This window comes from Podarcis melisellensis (assembly GCF_964234715.1).
Source record: "Podarcis melisellensis genome assembly, chromosome: 14".
NCBI lineage: Eukaryota > Metazoa > Chordata > Lepidosauria > Squamata > Lacertidae > Podarcis > Podarcis melisellensis.
Genome location: NC_138546.1, coordinates 43,756,772 through 43,774,217, shown reverse-complemented (window position 1 = coordinate 43,774,217; position 17,446 = coordinate 43,756,772). Strand labels below are relative to the sequence as shown.

General features: G+C 46.7%; 1 protein-coding gene across 4 annotated transcripts; it reads right to left on the bottom strand.

Annotated features, from left to right (window-relative positions):
* Positions 1 to 81: 81 nt before the first annotated feature.
* PPCDC (phosphopantothenoylcysteine decarboxylase) lies at positions 82 to 16,771 on the bottom strand. Of its 4 annotated transcripts, none has more exons than XM_081887826.1 (6): positions 16,658 to 16,771; positions 14,537 to 14,665; positions 4,926 to 5,021; positions 3,780 to 3,908; positions 1,477 to 1,645; positions 82 to 405 (listed from the first exon to the last, which is right to left on the bottom strand). In XM_081887826.1, the coding sequence occupies exons 2-6, from the start codon at positions 14,657 to 14,659 to the stop codon at positions 320 to 322; spliced, it is 603 nt and encodes a 200-aa protein (XP_081743952.1). In that variant the 5' UTR covers positions 14,660 to 14,665; positions 16,658 to 16,771; the 3' UTR covers positions 82 to 319. The 4 variants fall into 4 exon arrangements, with proteins under 4 accessions (XP_081743952.1, XP_081743954.1, XP_081743951.1 ...); XM_081887828.1 differs by lacking the exon at positions 16,658 to 16,771 and adding an exon at positions 16,425 to 16,529; XM_081887825.1 differs by lacking the exon at positions 16,658 to 16,771 and adding an exon at positions 15,651 to 15,734.
* Positions 16,772 to 17,446: the final 675 nt, after the last annotated feature.

Sequence of the window (17,446 nt, the reverse complement as noted above, 5' to 3'; positions counted from 1 at the left end):
ACTACAGCTGCTCTCCTGACTTTTTATGAACACCCTCTCTTGTCTGCAAGGTAAATGCCACACCATTAAAACTGCCTGGCATATTGTGAGTTTACAACTCCCTCTTTAAGCTGGAACAAACACTGGGGTTGCAGAAAAGGAATTACAGAGGATTCCGCCCACCCAATCAAAACTCTCAAGTTCAAGTGCAGGAGGTCTCCAACCATGCAGAGACAGCTGCCAGTAAGGATCCAGTTTTTGTGGTCTTCACTTTCCCTCCCTGCTCTTTCTACCTTCATAGTCCCCAGAAGGAGAAAGAAATGCTGTCCGTTCCTGGGGATCAGCTGTGTGCCAACAGGCCCCGCTCTGACAGGATCGCCTTTACTTTCGCCACAATGGTTGGCACTTCTGCCATGGCGCCACGACCTGTAAAGCGAGGACAGAAGCAGGGTGAGGCCAAGCTCCTTCACAGGGAGAGATGGTTCTCTCCTCCAGCTCTGATCTCCAAGGCTGAATACACCTTCCTTTTGACCAGGGCTGGGCAACCATAGCCCTCGAGATGTTGCTGAACTCCAACTCCCATCAACCCCAGCCAGCATGGCTAATCATCAAGGATGATAGGAGCTGAACAACAACTGAAGGACCACCTTTGAAATTATTAATCAGATAATCAAACTGATGGTGGTGATGATGGTGATGATTAAATGAGCTTATATACCGCCCTATACCTGGAGGTCTCAGGGCAGTTCACAGAAAAGATCGCAACATATACAATCAGAATAAAAACAACAACCCAATAACACGCCCCCACCAAAACAACCCACCATGTTTTAAAAGGACATAGGATCAAATCAACCAAAGGCCTGGTTAAAAAGGAACGTTTTTGCCTGGCACCTAAAGGTGTATAATAAAGCGCCAGGCGAACTTCCTTGGGCAGAGCATTCCACAGATGGGGAGCCACTGCAGAGAAGACCCCGTTCTCATGTTGCCATCCTCTGGATCACTCAAAGAGGCGGCACACGAAGAAGGGCCTCAGAAGATGATTTCAGGGTCTGTGTCGGTTCATATGGAAAAAGGCAGTCCTTGAGAAATTGCGGTCCTGAGCCGTTTAAGGCTTTATAGGGCAAAACCAGCACTTTGCATTGGACCCAGAAGCTTAATTGGTAGCTAGTGCAGTCGGACCAGGATAGGTTTAATATGCTCCAACCATCTTGCTCCAGTGACTGGCAGTGCAATCTTAGACATGTCTGCTCTGCAGGGTTCAAGGGGACTTACTCAGAGGTATATGCGTGTAAGATTGCACTGTAAATATTGGAAGCTTTCTTCCAAAGAATGTGTAGCAATTTCTGGATGTTCCTGGAGTGACTCAAAGGAGCCCAGCAGCATCTTTGAAACGCAGCATGGGAACCAGCCCACAGGGCATACCTCCTGCCATCCCCATAATTTCATTTAAAGGGAAGGAAGGACGAAGGGAAAGTGTGCTGGCTATCTACCAACCTTCATCTCCACAGACGAGTTTCTTCACAATGCAAGGAATTTCCACATAGCCAAAGCTCTTGAGCCGATCCACCTGCTGAGCAGTGATGGGGTGCTCCCACATGGCGGTGTTCATGGCGGGGCAGAAGAGCAGCGGCTTGCTTAGATCCCAGGCGCGGATGACGCATGTCTGCAAAGGCAGGCAAAGCATTGGACAGCCTCTCTTGCCACATGGGTAGTGCATCTGCACAAATGCAAGCAAGGAAGGAATGACCCATCCCATTCCTTGGCTGACAAACTAGAAACGACCACAGATGAGTCATGCTACTGTTCGCTGGGGCTTCGGGGCCCAAAGACCCCCAAAGCGATGAACACCATATTAATAAATTGGCTCACGACAATAGCTGAAAACAATTCATAATGGGGGGGGAGAGAAAGAGCAAAACAAGAATGAAATCTGAAATGTGAGTTGAGTATCTGAATGCAGCCAAGAAGGAAGTAACAGAGCTTAGTTGGGACATATCTCCCTGAAAAGCTTGAGAAATTAAAGCAAAGTTTTCGACTGGCGTCTAAAAGCCAACAAATGTAGGCACCTGGGACATGGCAGTCCCAGAGCTTGGGTGTCACCACAGAAAAGGCCCTGTCCGGAATAGCCCCCACCCCAGAGTCATCTTCATCTTAGTGTGACTCAGAGTAGACCCACTGAAAATAATGGTGTTACGTTAGCCATGCCCATTAATTTCAATGTGTCTACCCTGAGGATGACAAACGCTGGATACAACCAAAGTGCAGGCAGGTACTGATGCAGGTACTGTGCTGGCTGGTACTGATGGGAGTTGAAGACCAAAACATCTGGAGAGCACCTGGTTGGGGAGGGCAGGCTTGGGGCTTTTAAGGGTCAAAACAAGAACTTGGAAGTATTGCTTAGAAACATGGTATTAAACTCACAGGATGGAATTCAACTACACTAGACCTACTGAAATTAATGGCTCTAACTTAGCAACGTTCATTCATTTCAGTGGATCTACTTGGAGTCAAACTTAGCTGAACACTACTCATAATCATCATGTAATCATTAGTACCCGAAAGATTGTCTCACCCCATATATACCCAATTGATCGCTGCTCTCTGTAGAAGAGGGTCTCCTGCAGATTCCATCTAATCAGGAAGTGCTTTCCACACAATGTAGGAACTGGGCCTGTACTATGGTGGCCCCTTCCCTTTGGAATAAAAAGGTAAAGGGACCCCTGACCATTAGGTCCAGTTGTGACCGACTCTGGGGTTGCGGCGCTCATCTCACTTCATTGGCCAAGGGAGCTGGTGTACAGCTTCCGGCTCATGTGGCCAACATGACTAAGCCGCTTCTGGCGAACCAGAGCAGTGCACGGAAACGCCGTTTACCTTCCCACCAGAGCGGTACCTATTTATCTACTTGCACTTTGACATGCTTTTGAACTGCTAGCTTGGCAGGAGCAGGGACCGAGCAACGGGAGCTCACCCCGTCACGGGGATTCAAACCGCCAACCTTCTGATCGGCAAGTCCTAGGCTCTGTGGTTTAACCCATAGCGCCACCCACATACCTTTGGAATACCCTCCCCTTAAAAAGGCACCATATCTATTGCCTCTCCAGTACCTACAGAATACTTTCCTCTTTCAACAAGCCTTTTAAGTAGAGATCTTTCCTAGTCTGCACCTGTATTGGAAATGTTTTTCAATATGTTTTTGCTGTTTTATCTCTTGTTGTTTACCCTCCTGAGCACCTCTGGGAAGGGCGGAATATAAATTTAGCAAAATATTATTTGCATTAAAGGAAATTAAGTAGCTTTATTCCACCAAAAATGATGAAATGGGCACACAGGCAAAGAACAAAGGCATGGAGGTATGAATCTGAAGCAAATTACCGTATTTTTTGCTCTATAAGACTCACTTTTTCCCTTCTAAAAAGTAAGGGGAAATGTGTGTGCGTCTTATGGAGCGAATGCAGGCTGCGCAGCTATCCCAGAAGCCAGAACAGCAAGAGGGATTGCTGCTTTCACTGCGCAGTGATCGCTCTTGCTGTTCTGACTTCTGAGATTCAGAATATTTTTTTCTTGTTTTCCTCCTCGAAAAACTAGGTGCGTCTTATGGTCTGGTGCGTCTTATAGAGTGAAAAATACGGTATTTAGTTTCTTTGCAACACATTCTAGGATTTCCAGTTCAATACAAGAGAGTGTAAACCTGAGCCTCAAGCAAATGGACAGAAACAGAAGCTTGGCAGATACAGGCAGGTATCAGTGATGGGGACATCTGCATGAAGCATCAGACGAAGCTTGCAGAAACTCACCAGTAAGTTGTCGCAGAGGCCATTGGCCATTTTGGCCAGGGTGTTTGCATCCAGAGGAGCCACCAGCAGAAGGTCAGCCCAGCGCCTCAGGTCAATATGCAGCACAGGATCCTCACGCTTTTTCCACAGCTGCAGAAAATACCCTCAAATCAGTGAAATCACCTGGTATGTATAGGTACAACACACTAACAGACACTAAGCCCCACTGCACCTTGCAAGATATCTGAAGGTTATTTGGAATGTTTAGGGGCAAGGGAAATTCTCACCTTAGAAAAATGCAGAACAGAGACAAAAGGACAATACAAGTAGACTCTCCGTGCCCTTATCACAACAAAAAGACTGATACTGATGAATTGGAAAAATAAAAATGCAGCTCTCTTCTACAGTATGATTGAAGACTTATACAAACTCGCAACGTGTGAACAACTTGCATATAAATGCAGACTTGCATATAAATGCTGACCCTGTCGCCCTCCAAGAGTTGGAGGGCTAATTGTAGGGAGACTGCCCTACCGGTAGAGGATTCTCAGGTGATTTGCAACTCTGAACTTCTAGGGTCCTCAATCATGCAGGGAATCTCCACACACGGAAAGGGTTGCCCGCTGCAAAGGGATGTCCTTTCAATATGGCAAGATGCTTAAACCCAAGAAAGGGATGCAATCAAGAGCGTAGAGGCAATGGGCTCCTCTCCTCTCTCTCACTCATCATGCGAGGCTTGAACACCTGAAGACGCAAGCAACACTTTGCTCTTTACAAGAGCAAAGGTGTCCAGGCAGGACACTCGCAGCCCTGCAAAGGCTGGCATGAAGAGTGTGGCAAGGAGCTTCTGAGCAGCCTTTTGGGGATGGACAGGAATGAATTGACAGCCTCATTTTCTCTACTTCCCTCCACACGCTTAAAAAAACCAGTATGCTTCATTTTTAAAAAAGGATGCTGATTTGGGAGAGGTGCTGTAGAGCATGTGCTTCGCCCTACACATGCTGACATCTCCAGGTAAGACTGGGAGAGAATCTTGCTTGAAATCTTGCAGAGCTGCTGCCGGTCAGAGTAGGCAATACTAAGTTAAATGGAGACCAGTGGTCTGACTCAGTATAGGACAGCTTTCTATGTTCCTAACTGAAAAGTTAAGTGGCATTGAACACCAACCTGCCATTCATCAGAATCGCTGTAGAGGGTCACAGGGACTTCCTGGGGGTTATAGAAGTGCTTTGCGTTCTCAGTAGTCACCACCCGCACTTCCACCTGGAAAGAAAAAAAGCGGGGGTGGGGAAAGCACGGAGAAGGAGGAAAGAAAAGAAGCCATTCAAGATAGTTATTTATTTATTCATTCATTCATACATACATACATACCCTCCCCAGCCACTCTGGGCAGCTTCAAAAAAAAAATCAAAATACTGTAATAGATCAAACATTAAAAGCTTCCCTAAATAGGGCTGCCTTCAGATGTCATCTAAAAGTCTGGTAGTGGTTGTTCTCTTTGACATCTGATGGGAGGGCGTTCCACAGGGCGGGCACCACTACCAAGAAGGCGCTCTGCCTGGTTCCCTGTAACTTGGCTTCTTGCAGTGAGGGAACCGCCGGAAGGCCCTCGGTGCTGGACCTCCATGTCTGGGTAGAATGATGGGGGTGGAGACGCTCCTTCAGATATACTGGACCAAGGCCGTTTAGATAAAGAGTTTAACTCTTTTGAAACTTAAGTCTTATTTGTACTCCACTGAGCTAGTGGAGGTGTAGTCAGATAGGGCCACAGAACCAGATTCCAAGCGAAACACACCTGAAAAGTTAATTCCCATCAGCCTTGCAATTAAGCACTTGCCTGACTAGGTAGGTGAAAAGGAACTGGCATTCAGGTGAGGGAGCAGGCTGAAGGAGGAGCAATGGAGCAGCACCCCAACCCTCCCTCTGTGCACAGCAAAGAACTGCAAAGGGCTGCTGACGAAGGGATGGCATTCTCCATGCCTCTTCAGATAGTCCCCAGCAGACGAGAACATTTCTCTGCAGGCTAAGTCACTTCTGTGGACTTGGTTCCAAGGCGGATTGAAATCACGGCGGGCCAGGGTTAGAGAACCATTTTCATACCTTCTGGGGGCCACGTGCCAGTAGCGAAGAAGACCAGAGGTGAAAATAGGCACAGAGACAAGTGTGAGTGTTGGCTTTATCTTTGTACGGTAGGCTAGTCTCAACATTTTCCACCTAACACCCAGACAAGCAAGAAGCGTGAACAGAGTTTGAGGACACATTCCAGCAGTAAAGGAGGGTGAAAAGCAAAGCCAGAAAGGAAGGTGGCTGAGGAAAGTGTTTGGTAGGGAGAGTCCTAGAAGCCCAACAGAGATGTCTGGAGGGCAGGATTTGGCCCCTGGGCTGAGGTTCCCCCTGTAGACAAATGGCAAATATGTATAAGCTTGTGACCATGATAGAAACGTAGCACAAAAGAATAATATGTCCATGAAAGATGAAATAAGTACAGTCATACCTCGGCTTAAATGTGCTTCAGGTTGAGCACTTTCGGGTTGCACTCCGCGGCGACCCGGAAGTAACAGAACATGTTACTTCCGGGTTTCGCCGCTCACGCAGATGGTCAAAATGAAGTCACGTGCATGCGCAGAAGTGGCGAATTGTGACATGCGCAGACGAACATTGCGTTTGCTTCTGAATACTAACGGGGCTCCAGAACGGATCCCGTTCGTATCCAGAGGTACCACTGTATATGAAAGACTACACTGTACTAAAGCATAAGATGAATATGACTAATATATACAATTAAGAATGCATAGGATTGCATAATGCAGAAAGAACAGGGAATTGAGGGACAGGACAGCACAGCATATTTTCCAAAAACAGCAACAAGTTGAATACTGCCATCCTTCATTGCCACCTCCTATACTGGTACAGAATCTTTCTAAGGCTCCCACGGTTACTTGGGAGTAAGTCCCAATAAGGTGAATGAGACTTATTTCTCTGAGTATGCATGTATAACATCACACTATAAATTCCTAGTTGTTCTAACAGCCCGTCATTTTAACATAAATATCAAGAGAAATGTATAGCTACCATTCAAGACCTAAAGAAGGAGGAGAAAGATTCATGTGGGTCTCAGGTAAGAAGTAGTGGAACATAGAAGTGGTCCTCTGGTGAAAACTAGTAAAAATCTGAAAACAGGTCTCATTTCAAAGAATCAGAAGGAAATGGAATGCCAAAAAGGAAGCAATAAGGACTGGAGGGAAAAAAGAAACAAAACATTCAGTCCTAGAAAACAGAAGCTTTCCAAGAACTACTCCAGTGTAAACATTACCCGGGGCATGTATAATAAGCAAGAGGGAAAATCAAAACTTGAAGCCCCTTTCTCCTCTGTAAGAGAAATGGCAAAAAAAATGGAGTCCAAAAAGACCCTCCCCACAACTGCCTTAAAAACAAAGTGAGATCTGGTGAATAAATGACTTCTCCTTTTCTATACTTTCCTTTGTCTATCTTTCTCAACCCTCCCATAAGTCACTTTCCCAATTAAAATTCATTTCTGTATAGATCAGAGTTGGGGAAGCTGTGGCTGGACTCCAACTCCCATCAGCCCCAGCTAGCACAGCCAACGATCAGGGATGATGAGAGTTGTAGTCCAACATTTACAGCTCAATTGCCAGGCTATGACAATTTTGCAACATCATTTAGACCAGGCTTCTTCACCCTCCGGCCCTTCGGGCGCTGCTGGACTAGAACCCCCACCAACCCCAGACAGCAAGATCAATGGCCAGGAATGATAGGAGTTGTTACTCAACAGTATCTGGAGACCACAGGGCTGGGGGGAAACTGAATTGGACAAGTTTCCCTTTGTTTGCTTAAAGCAGGGAGACCGGCACATTATAGGTGTCTTATCAGGGAAACATTCCAGGCCAAAGCCACGAAGATTTCCCAGCTGCTGCTGACCAAAGAGAATGTACAACATTGCTGTTGTTGTTCATCCTAGTCCATTATTTAATGGCGGAACAGGGCCAATTAAAGCCATTAATCAGCCTCCCTTGCATTCCAGCATCAAGGTCGAGGGAGGCTCAGTTCTGCTATCCAAGCTGGAATGTAATCATGACTGTTGATGAGCAACATTCTGGTTCAGAATAAACTCTGGATGAAGGAAGCCTTTTTTCTTCCCAGTACGCCAGAATCGAAAGAACCAGATGGACTTTCTTAGACTGCAATCCTATATACAAATAGTCTTTATATTGTGGAGAGGGGGGGGCACCCCCGGATTGCAAATCAAGGAGTCTGATGGCACATTAAGGCAGGGATGAAAAAACTGTGGCACTCCACGTATAATTGGACTACAACTTCCATAACCCCAGGCCATTGGTCAGGCAGGCTGGAGGTGACAACAGTTGGAATTCAACAACTTCAGGAGGGTTGCAGGTTCTAATCCCTGGATTAAGGCATTTCTTGAGGTATATTTTGTATGCATGAAAATTTATCCCGTGTCTGCAGGCAGTAACAAATTAAGCAGCCACTGGAATCATAGCTCAACAGGAGCCATCTTGAATCAACTAACACTGTATTTGGTTTCCCCATCAGTCTTTAACTGCAAAAGTTTATGCTAGTCTTTGCCAACCCGACACTGTCCAGATTATTTCAGACTACAGTGGTACCTCGGGTTAAGAACTTAATTCTTTCTGGAGGTCCGTTCTCAACCTGAAACTGTTGTTAACCTGAGGTACCACTTTAGCTAATGGGACCTCCTGCCACCGCTGCACGGTTTCTGTTCTCATCCTGAAGCAAAGTTCTTAACCTGAGGTACTATTTCTGGGTTAGCAGAGTCTGTAACCTGAAGCGTCTGTAACCCGAGATACCACTGTACAACTCCCATCAGTTCCAACCAGCACACGGTGACTGGGGCTGATGGGAATTGTGGTCCAAAATTTTTGGAGGGCACCAAGTTGGCTAAGGATGTTTTATGCTAGCATAAGCAGAAAAAGGGCTTCATTTAGAAAAATCTCTCTCCTGCTTCCTTCTCAAACAAAAAAACCCTTCTCATTTATCTAGGAAATGAGCTTTATGTGTCTTCTGGTGTATTATCTGGGAGGTGAGGGAAAGAGGGAGTTTGAGATGATGCACACAGGTGTATTAGGAGGTACCATCTCAGAATAGCTATTCCCCATTCTCACTCTTACAGGAATGAATGCCTCTTCTAAGATAATGCTTGCCACCTGCTGTTTTATAAGTACTGCTGTTGTTGTTGTTTAGTCGTGTCCGGCTCTTCGTGACCCCATGGACTAGAGCTCACCAGGCACTCCTGTCTTCCACTGCCTCCCGCAGTTTGGTCAAACTCATGCTGGTAGCTTCGAGAACACTGTCCAACCATCTCGGCCTCTGTCGTCCCCTTCTCCTTCTGCCCTCCATCTTTCCCAACATCAGGGTCTTTTCCAGGGAGTCTTCTCTTCTCATGAGGTGGCCAAGGTATTGGAGCCTCAGCTTCACGATCTGTCCTTCCAGTGAGCACTCAGGCCTGATTTCCTTCGGAATGGAATAAGTACTGTACTTGTCTTCAAAATAACTTTTAAAAATGAAATTTTGTTGCCATATTAAATGGGGGGATGGGAGCTTTTAGTGAAACATGGTTTGCATGTATTAACTAACAAGCTAACTATTATACCTTCTTCGGACTGTGAAAGTATTTTTAAGAGCAGGGGTTCACAATGCCACAAAGGATTTCACTGGTGTCCCTGGGCAGATGTCCCAGACTCTGAGCTTTCATTACTTTTTAAAATTAAGTTTTCCATCACACAAGTCCCCACTAGATAATCTGTGGTAAATTGTATAAATTTGTGCAATTGGTGTACCATGAGGTGGGTGCACTATATTTAATTGGGGGAAGTTAGCGGGAGCACATCCGCTGCATTATTAATTGGTGGTATTAAGTGGTGGGTCTGCTACAAGGGGCAACCTCGGTCCTGTATACCTGAAGGAGCGTCTCCACCCCCATCGTTCAGCCCGGACACTGAGATCCAGCGCCGAGGGCCTGCTGGCGGTTCCCTCATTGCGAGAAGTGAGGCTACAGGGAACCAGACAGAGGGCCTTCTCGGTGATGGCACCCGTCCTGTGGAACACCCTCCCATCAGATGTCAAAGAGATAAAGAATTACCTGACATTCAGAAGACATCTTAAGGCAGCCCTGTTCAGGGAAGTTTTTAATATGTAATGCTGTACTGTTTTTAACACTGATTGGGAGCCGCCCAGAGTGGCTGGGGAAACTCAGCCAGATGGGCGGGGTATAAATAATAAATAATAATAAAATAATAATAATAACCACAAATAAGTTTTTGTGTGGAAGACCACTGAGTGCCATTCAATTCTGGCTCTTAGACACAGTTTCTAAGCGTCAGAAATCTTTGATTCTAAGTGTATGTCTTTTGCACTGTTATAAGAATTCTAAGTTCTCAAAAATAACATAAATATGCATGAATACACACATAACAGTACAGGAGAGCAATCCTGAAGCCATTTTGACTCTCCTAATGACCTCAAATATTCCTCTGCAGTAAGGGAGGCAAATGGGGACAGCCTTCCCATTGTCTTTTCACTTACAAATCCTGTCTTAAGGGCATATTTGTGTATGAATAGGGTGACCCTGTGACCTGGATTTAGGAACTAAAGTATCCATCACAAAAGAATGGCCAGGCTGCCCAGCGAACATTATCAAGTATCCTGGCAGACAGGGTTTAAATACCATAAATAAGATAATCTTTATTGTCATTGTCTCATACAGAACAACAAAATTGAAAAAATCTACATCAGACATTCAAAAACCAACAAGCCTGCTATCCCAGCTATTTCTGCTGTAGATGCCTCCTATGATGTATGTATGATGATGATTTTAGGGTCGTCTTTGGCTAAGGGGGTTGGGCAAAGTCAAAAGTCTTTAAAGGTTCCTGCATACTTTTGTTCAGGATCTCTCCCTCCTTGGAAGGAGGAGAGGGAACTCTGTTGCAACAGAAAAATAAATATCTGCCTTGCTTTCCACTGGATCCTACTTCCATTTATTTTTCTCTGACCGATCATGGACTTAGGGGACTCCGAGTCCCATGGGGAGTTGGGCAGCAATCGCCAAACCCCAATTTTTACATCAGTACCAAGCTGGAATCTTATACACCTCTGGGTTTAACGGCACAATTCTCCTGTTGGATGCAAAGTGTCCTGTGTTCAGTTAATAAACAAGGCTTTTAAAAGAAAAGACACGTGCATGAAGGAAAGAACAAGGCTACCAGCTGCCACTAGGAAAAATGGCTTTCTTGCCTAGCTTGCAGACTTCCCACAGGCCTCTGGCTGCTGACAGTGAGAACTGGATAGGGGACTAGGTTGGCCTGATCCAGCAGGGTCATCTTATGTTTTTAAGGCCCTGGAGTAAAGACAGGTCACACCTCAGTGGAAGGGCCATAGCTTGTTTTACATGAAGAAGGTCTCAGGTTCATTCCTGGTGAAAGGATCAGTTAGCAAATGATGGGAAACACTTTCTCTGCATGAGATCCTGGAGACACAAGGGACACAAATTGCTTGGACTGGGGTAAGCCAGCTTCCTAGGCAAACAATACATTTTTTATAGTGCTTAAGGTGCCATTAGACTTTTGTGTGTGTGCTAGTTGAGGGTTGTACAGTGGTACCTTGGGTTACATACACTTCAGGTTACATACGCTTCGGGTTACAGACTCCGCTAACCCAGAAATATTACCTCGGGTTAAGAACTTTGCTTCAGGATGAGAACAGAAATCGTGGAGTGGCGGCGCAGCAGCAGCAGGAAGCCCCATTAGCTAAAGTGGTGCTTCAGGTTAAGAACAGTTTCAGGTTAAGAACAGACCTCCGGAATGAATTAAGTACTTAACCCAAGGTACCACTGTATTTCAAGCAAATATTTGGAGTAGTAACTCATGAACCAAGTCTCATGAGCTACAGTTGTCAGCCATGAATTCAGGCATCTCTAGTAATTGAAATTAGCAAAGGATTTTGTTATATTACCACAAAGGCACCAGGAGAGCAATGAAATTTCTCAGAGGATGTACAGTACACCTCTTTCAAAAGATGCAGTCTAGCATCCATTCAAATGGAACGCAAATCATCTTAGATGGGCATAAATAGGTTTGCAGGTTACTGCAAAATCCAGGGCTGTAACCTGAGCCTAAAGAGGGGGAAAAACACATCTTATTAAACTCACTCAGCCTTGGCTAACAGTGACATCTACCGATCAGAGGCATTACTACATACAACAGCTCAAGGGATGATATAGCCGCAAGCATGTCTGTTCTGGGATTACCGTATTTTTCGCCCCATAAGACGCACTTTTTCCCCTCCAAAAATGAAGGGGAAATCTGGGTGCGTCCTATGGGGCGAATGCAGGCTTTCGCTGAAGCTTGGAGAGCGAGAGGGGTGCGTGCGCACCGCCCCCTCTCGCTCTCCAGGCTTCAGGAAGACATCCGCAGCCCGGGCAGCCCTGCAGGAGGTCCAGCAGGGCTGTCTAGGCTGCGGATAGCAGCCTGCTTCCCGGAGCATCGGGCACCCTGAAAGTAGAGCGCCCAGCGCATCGGGAGCGCATCCGCAGCCTGGGCAGCCCTGTGGGAGTTCTCCGCAGGGCTCTCCACGCTGCGGATAGCAGCCTGCTGCCGGGCGGGCGGAGCACCCTGAAGCACAGCACCCCGTGCGCCGGGCAGACATCCGCAGCGTGGGGAGCCCTGCAGGGGTTCCCCGCAGGGCTCCCCACGCTGCGGATAGCAGCCTGCCGCCGGTCGGGCGGGGCGCCCTGAAGCAGAGCGCCCCGTGCGCCGGGCAGACATCCGCAGCGTGGGGAGCCCTGCAGGAGTTCCCCGCAGGGCTCCCCACACCGCGGATAGCAGCCTGCCGCCGGGCGGGCGGAGCACCCAGAAGCACAGCGCCCCGTGCGCCGGACAGACATCCGCAGCGTGGGGAGCCCTGCGGGGGTTCACCGCAGGGCTCCCCACGCTGTGGATAGCAGCCTGCCGCCGGGCGGGTGGGGCGCCCTGAAGCAGAGCGCCCCGTGCGCCGGGCAGACATCCGCAGCGTGGGGAGCCCTGCAGGGGTTCCCCGCAGGGCTCCCCACACCGCGGATAGCAGCCTGCCGCCGGGCGGGCGGAGCACCCTGAAGCACAGCGCCCCGTGCGCCGGACAGACATCCGCAGCGTGGGGAGACCTGCGGGGGTTCACCGCAGGGCTCCCCACGCTGTGGATAGCAGCCTGCCGCCGGGCGGGTGGGGCGCCCTGAAGCAGAGCGCCCCGTGCGCCGGGCAGACATCCGCAGCGTGGGGAGCCCTGCAGGGGTTCCCCGCAGGGCTCCCCACACCGCGGATAGCAGCCTGCCGCCGGGCGGGCAGAGCACCCTGAAGCAGAGCGCCCCGCGCGCCGGACAGACATCCGCAGCGTGGGGAGCCCTGCAGGAGTTCCCCGCAGGGCTCCCCACGCTGCGGATAGCAGCCTGCCGCCTGAGGCAGACATCGGCCAGCCCCACAAGCTCAGGGAGGTGCAGCGCCCTTCCTCGACCTGGTTTGGTTTCCCCGACCTGCTTTTGGGGGGGAAGTAAAGGGAAAAAATTTTTCCCCCCAAAAAAACTAGGTGCGTCCTATGGGACAGAGCGTCCTATGGGACGAAAAATACGGTATATAGCGGCAAGCAGCCAGATGGGCGGGGTACAAATAAATTATTATTATTATTGTTATTATTATTATTATTATTATTCCCATGAAACCTCCCAACTCTATTCAGAGTAGCCTTCCAAACCCTGAACTGTATGAGGTGTAACTTGACAGAAAATCCTGGGATTTGGATACCTTAAGGCATGGGTAGGCAAACTAAGGTCGGGGGGCCGGATCTAGCCCAATTGCCTTCTAAATCTGGCCCGCAGACGGTCCGGGAATCAGCTTGTTTTTACATGGGTAAAATGTGTGCTTTTATTTAAAATGCATCTCTGGGTTATTTGTGGGACATGCGAATTCGTTCATTTTTATTTTCAAAATATAGACCGGCCCCCAACAAAGTCTGAGGGACAGTGGACCAGTCCCCTGCTGAAAAAGTTTGCTGACCCCTGCCTTAAGGGTTGCTTTAGCCTGTGCCTTCTGATCAACATCAGAGACCCTGTTCTGTCACTGGGATATGATCTCTGGCCTCTGCCATTATTATCAATTACCTGCCCTTCACCCTGAGGTCCCAGGGCTGGTTACAACAATTAAAACACAACATTAAAAACAGTTTAAAACAACTTACAATCACAGGAAATCAAGTGGGTCCTAAAATATACATCTAAAGTTTCAAAAGTCAGGGTAAAGAGCCTGTGGTCTATGGACTGCCTTGCATGTGTACTTAAAAGGAAGAAGGTCACTAGTCCAGATCAGAGGATCCTGCTGAGGTTACTGGTGGCTGAATTTGCTTGCTTTCCTCTTCCTTCTCCATTTATTTTGTATCATGTTAGTGAGTCTGCAAGTAGGGGACTATCTTTATATTTTAAACTCTACATAACACTTCCAACAATTTTAGACATGTTACAGGCACTAATCAAGAACAATAGGTAGATGAATTGGATAAAGGTAGCCTAGAAATATAGGAAATATATTTTTGCTGCGGCGTGTTATGTTCTTTTACATCGTGCTTTGAGAAACTCTTTGCCTAATTATTAAGTCAGTTTGTGCCCAATGCAAAAGGAGACAAAGAAAAAGAAGCAATGACCCATTGTAAATACAAAAGCCAGCAATTTACTCACATCAGCCCAGGTAACAACTACTCACCCCAGGTATCTTTAGAAGCTCTGATACAAGAATAGGCAACTTTAAAGCAGCCACACTTCCAGTAACACCAACAAGGATGTGAGTGTTCTTCTGCATGGGATCCATTTCAATCTTGGGAACCATCACATTCTGTATGCAAACAAGGAAAACATGGGACTTGTTGCTTTCAAACATCATTTCAGGAATCTGTGTAGGGCCAGATTTATTTATTTCCTTGATTCCGTGTATGAATCGCTTCGCATAAAATATATGAAAGGATATTTTATTTTCAGTAAGCACATCAACAACAAAAACAATTCCATATGAAAAAATAACTCCACATTTACAACTAAAAGCAATTCCATATGTAAGGACAAGTTCCAACACAGTGGCATAAAGGTTTCCACTTACCTGTTGAAAAAGGATGGTCTTCAGTAGGGACTGAAAAGACAATAGAGACAGTGCCTGTCTGGAGGGAGTCCCAAAGGGTATGTACTACCACGCTAAAGGCCCAATTCCTATATTGTATGGAATGGACCTCCTGGTGAGATTATATCCTGAAGAGCATAGTAATCTATTGGATATATAAGGGGTGAGCTGATCTTTTAGGTATCCTGGTCCCAAACTGTATACCGCTTTGTGTACCAGAACTAACGGCTCAAACTTAGCTTGGTAACTAATTGGCAGCCAGTGCAATTCTTTCAACAGCAGTATAGCACAATGATGATAGTCAGCCCAAGTGAGCAGTTCAGGCACTGCATTCTGCACTAGCCGCAGCTTCTGGGCCAACCTCAAAGGCAGCCCCACATACAGCACACTGCCAAAATACAACCTGCAGTTTACCAGCCCAGGGACAACAGTGGATTCAATGCACAATGACTTACTAGTCTACTTTCCTACAGAAAATGCCAATTCAGGACCAAACACAGGCTAAACAATCTCTGAAATGGCAGGTGTGTATAGGAGAAGGAGAGTGATGGGACTGCAGGACCTCTCCATGTAATCTGCTGAACGATCAGGAATTTTTGGCTGCTCTCTTTTAAATCTTTCCATTCAATCTTTCTAGTCCATTCCAATAACTCCATAAGTAGGATAATATCCAGCTCATTAAAGACATACAAACAAAAATACATACCTGATGAATGTACACATCAGGCTTGAACATTGAAGCATGGTACTCCAGAGAATGGACAAAAGCTGGCATGCCACATTTGTGCAACTAAAGGGAATTCTAACCCCCATATTTTCTAGAATGTGTGGCAGTGTTAGAAACTCAGAAATATAAGCTAGGCACCAAAAGGATGTCTAGTTGTCATTTGGGGGCAAGATAGACTGTGGTTGAATTATCTTTTCAGCATGGGAACATTGCCTTGCAAATCAGCCAACGAAGGATGCAAACCATGTCAACTCAGAAATAATTCCCAATGAATTCAGAGTGGCTTACTCTTAGGAAGACAGGGTGAGGATTACAGGTAAAAGTGCCACTCTCCTTAAAGCCTCTTCACTCCTACAGGAGAAGAGAGGAACCAGGCCTTCTCAGTAGTGGCACCCGCCCTGTGCAACGCCTTCCCTTCAGATACCAAGGAAATAATCAACTCACTTTTAAAAGACATCTGAAGGGAGCCCTGGATGGGGAATTTTTTTATGTCTAATGGTTTACCATTTTTTTAATGTGCTGTAAGCCGCCCAGGGTGGCTGGAGAAACCCAGCCAGATGGGCAGCGTATAAATAAAATTGTTATTAAAATAAAATTGTTATTACGCCTTTCAGCAGCCACGCCATGTGCACACGGCGAGGTATACATGTGTATGTATATATGCATGTCAGGGCGTGTTTGATCCGAGGATGGATCAAATCCGCAGGGAACCATTATCTTGGCCCGATCCCTCCCTTTCTCACTCTGGCCCACCTCACAGGGCTGTTTTTCGTGAATCCCAGAATGCAATCCTAACCGCGCTTCTCTGGGAGTCAGTCCCACTGAATTCAAGGAGACGTTGTTAGGACTGCAACCTAAAACGGGAGGTGGGGGTTGCGAGGAGAGAACGGGGTACGATGCCCTCAGCCTCCTGGAGGAAATGCAACTAGCATTAAAAAGCATATAAATAAGCAGCGACTCTCGACCTTCCCTTCCCCCAAACTCACCTGAGGGAACGACCCGTCCTCGGAACCTTCCAGCGAGGGGCGCAGGAGCACGGACACTAATGGGAACGGACCTTCCGCTTCCTAGACGGCTGTTGCAGGCGCATTTATTTGAGCGGTACTCGGAAAACCACTTCCGCTTCCTTCCATAGACTTACTGGACAGAATGACGAACGGTGCGGCTCAACTTCCGGTTCCTTTCTCGAACGAATGTAACCATAGACTTAAAAGTAGAGTGGCGCGCAAGCGTCAACTTTTACTCCTCCATTCCCCCCCACCCCCCCAGAATAGAGGAAGCAGCAGATGCTCATGGCATTTAATGGATGATTCAAGGATTTAGGAGATGCTTTTTTTAAAAAAGGAAAGAAAAAAACAAATCAGCCAGGTGTTGTATCTCTTAATCCCAGCATCTCTAAGGGCAGCCTGCATAGGACATAGGAAATCCCACAACTATTTTTAGTTAGTTACTGATTTTTTTATTCGCAAATTTAACAAAGAAACAGAAATAAAATTAAAAATATTATTTAAATACTGCTAATAATAACAAAAAACATAGCAATCATCTATTCACAAGCTGAATGCAATAATCATCAGTACATACATCTTAAGTTACTATAAGCCCTCCAAATGCCTATTAATTCTGTTGCTGCTCACAATCCATCTTAAGACTGAGACCAATGCAGACTTTATGGCTTTAACGCCAAACCAGTCTCCACTCCTGCCCTCAACACCTTGCTTAACACCAGGCTTTGATGATGAGAACTCAAGACATTTGTTCACTATTTTGTGACA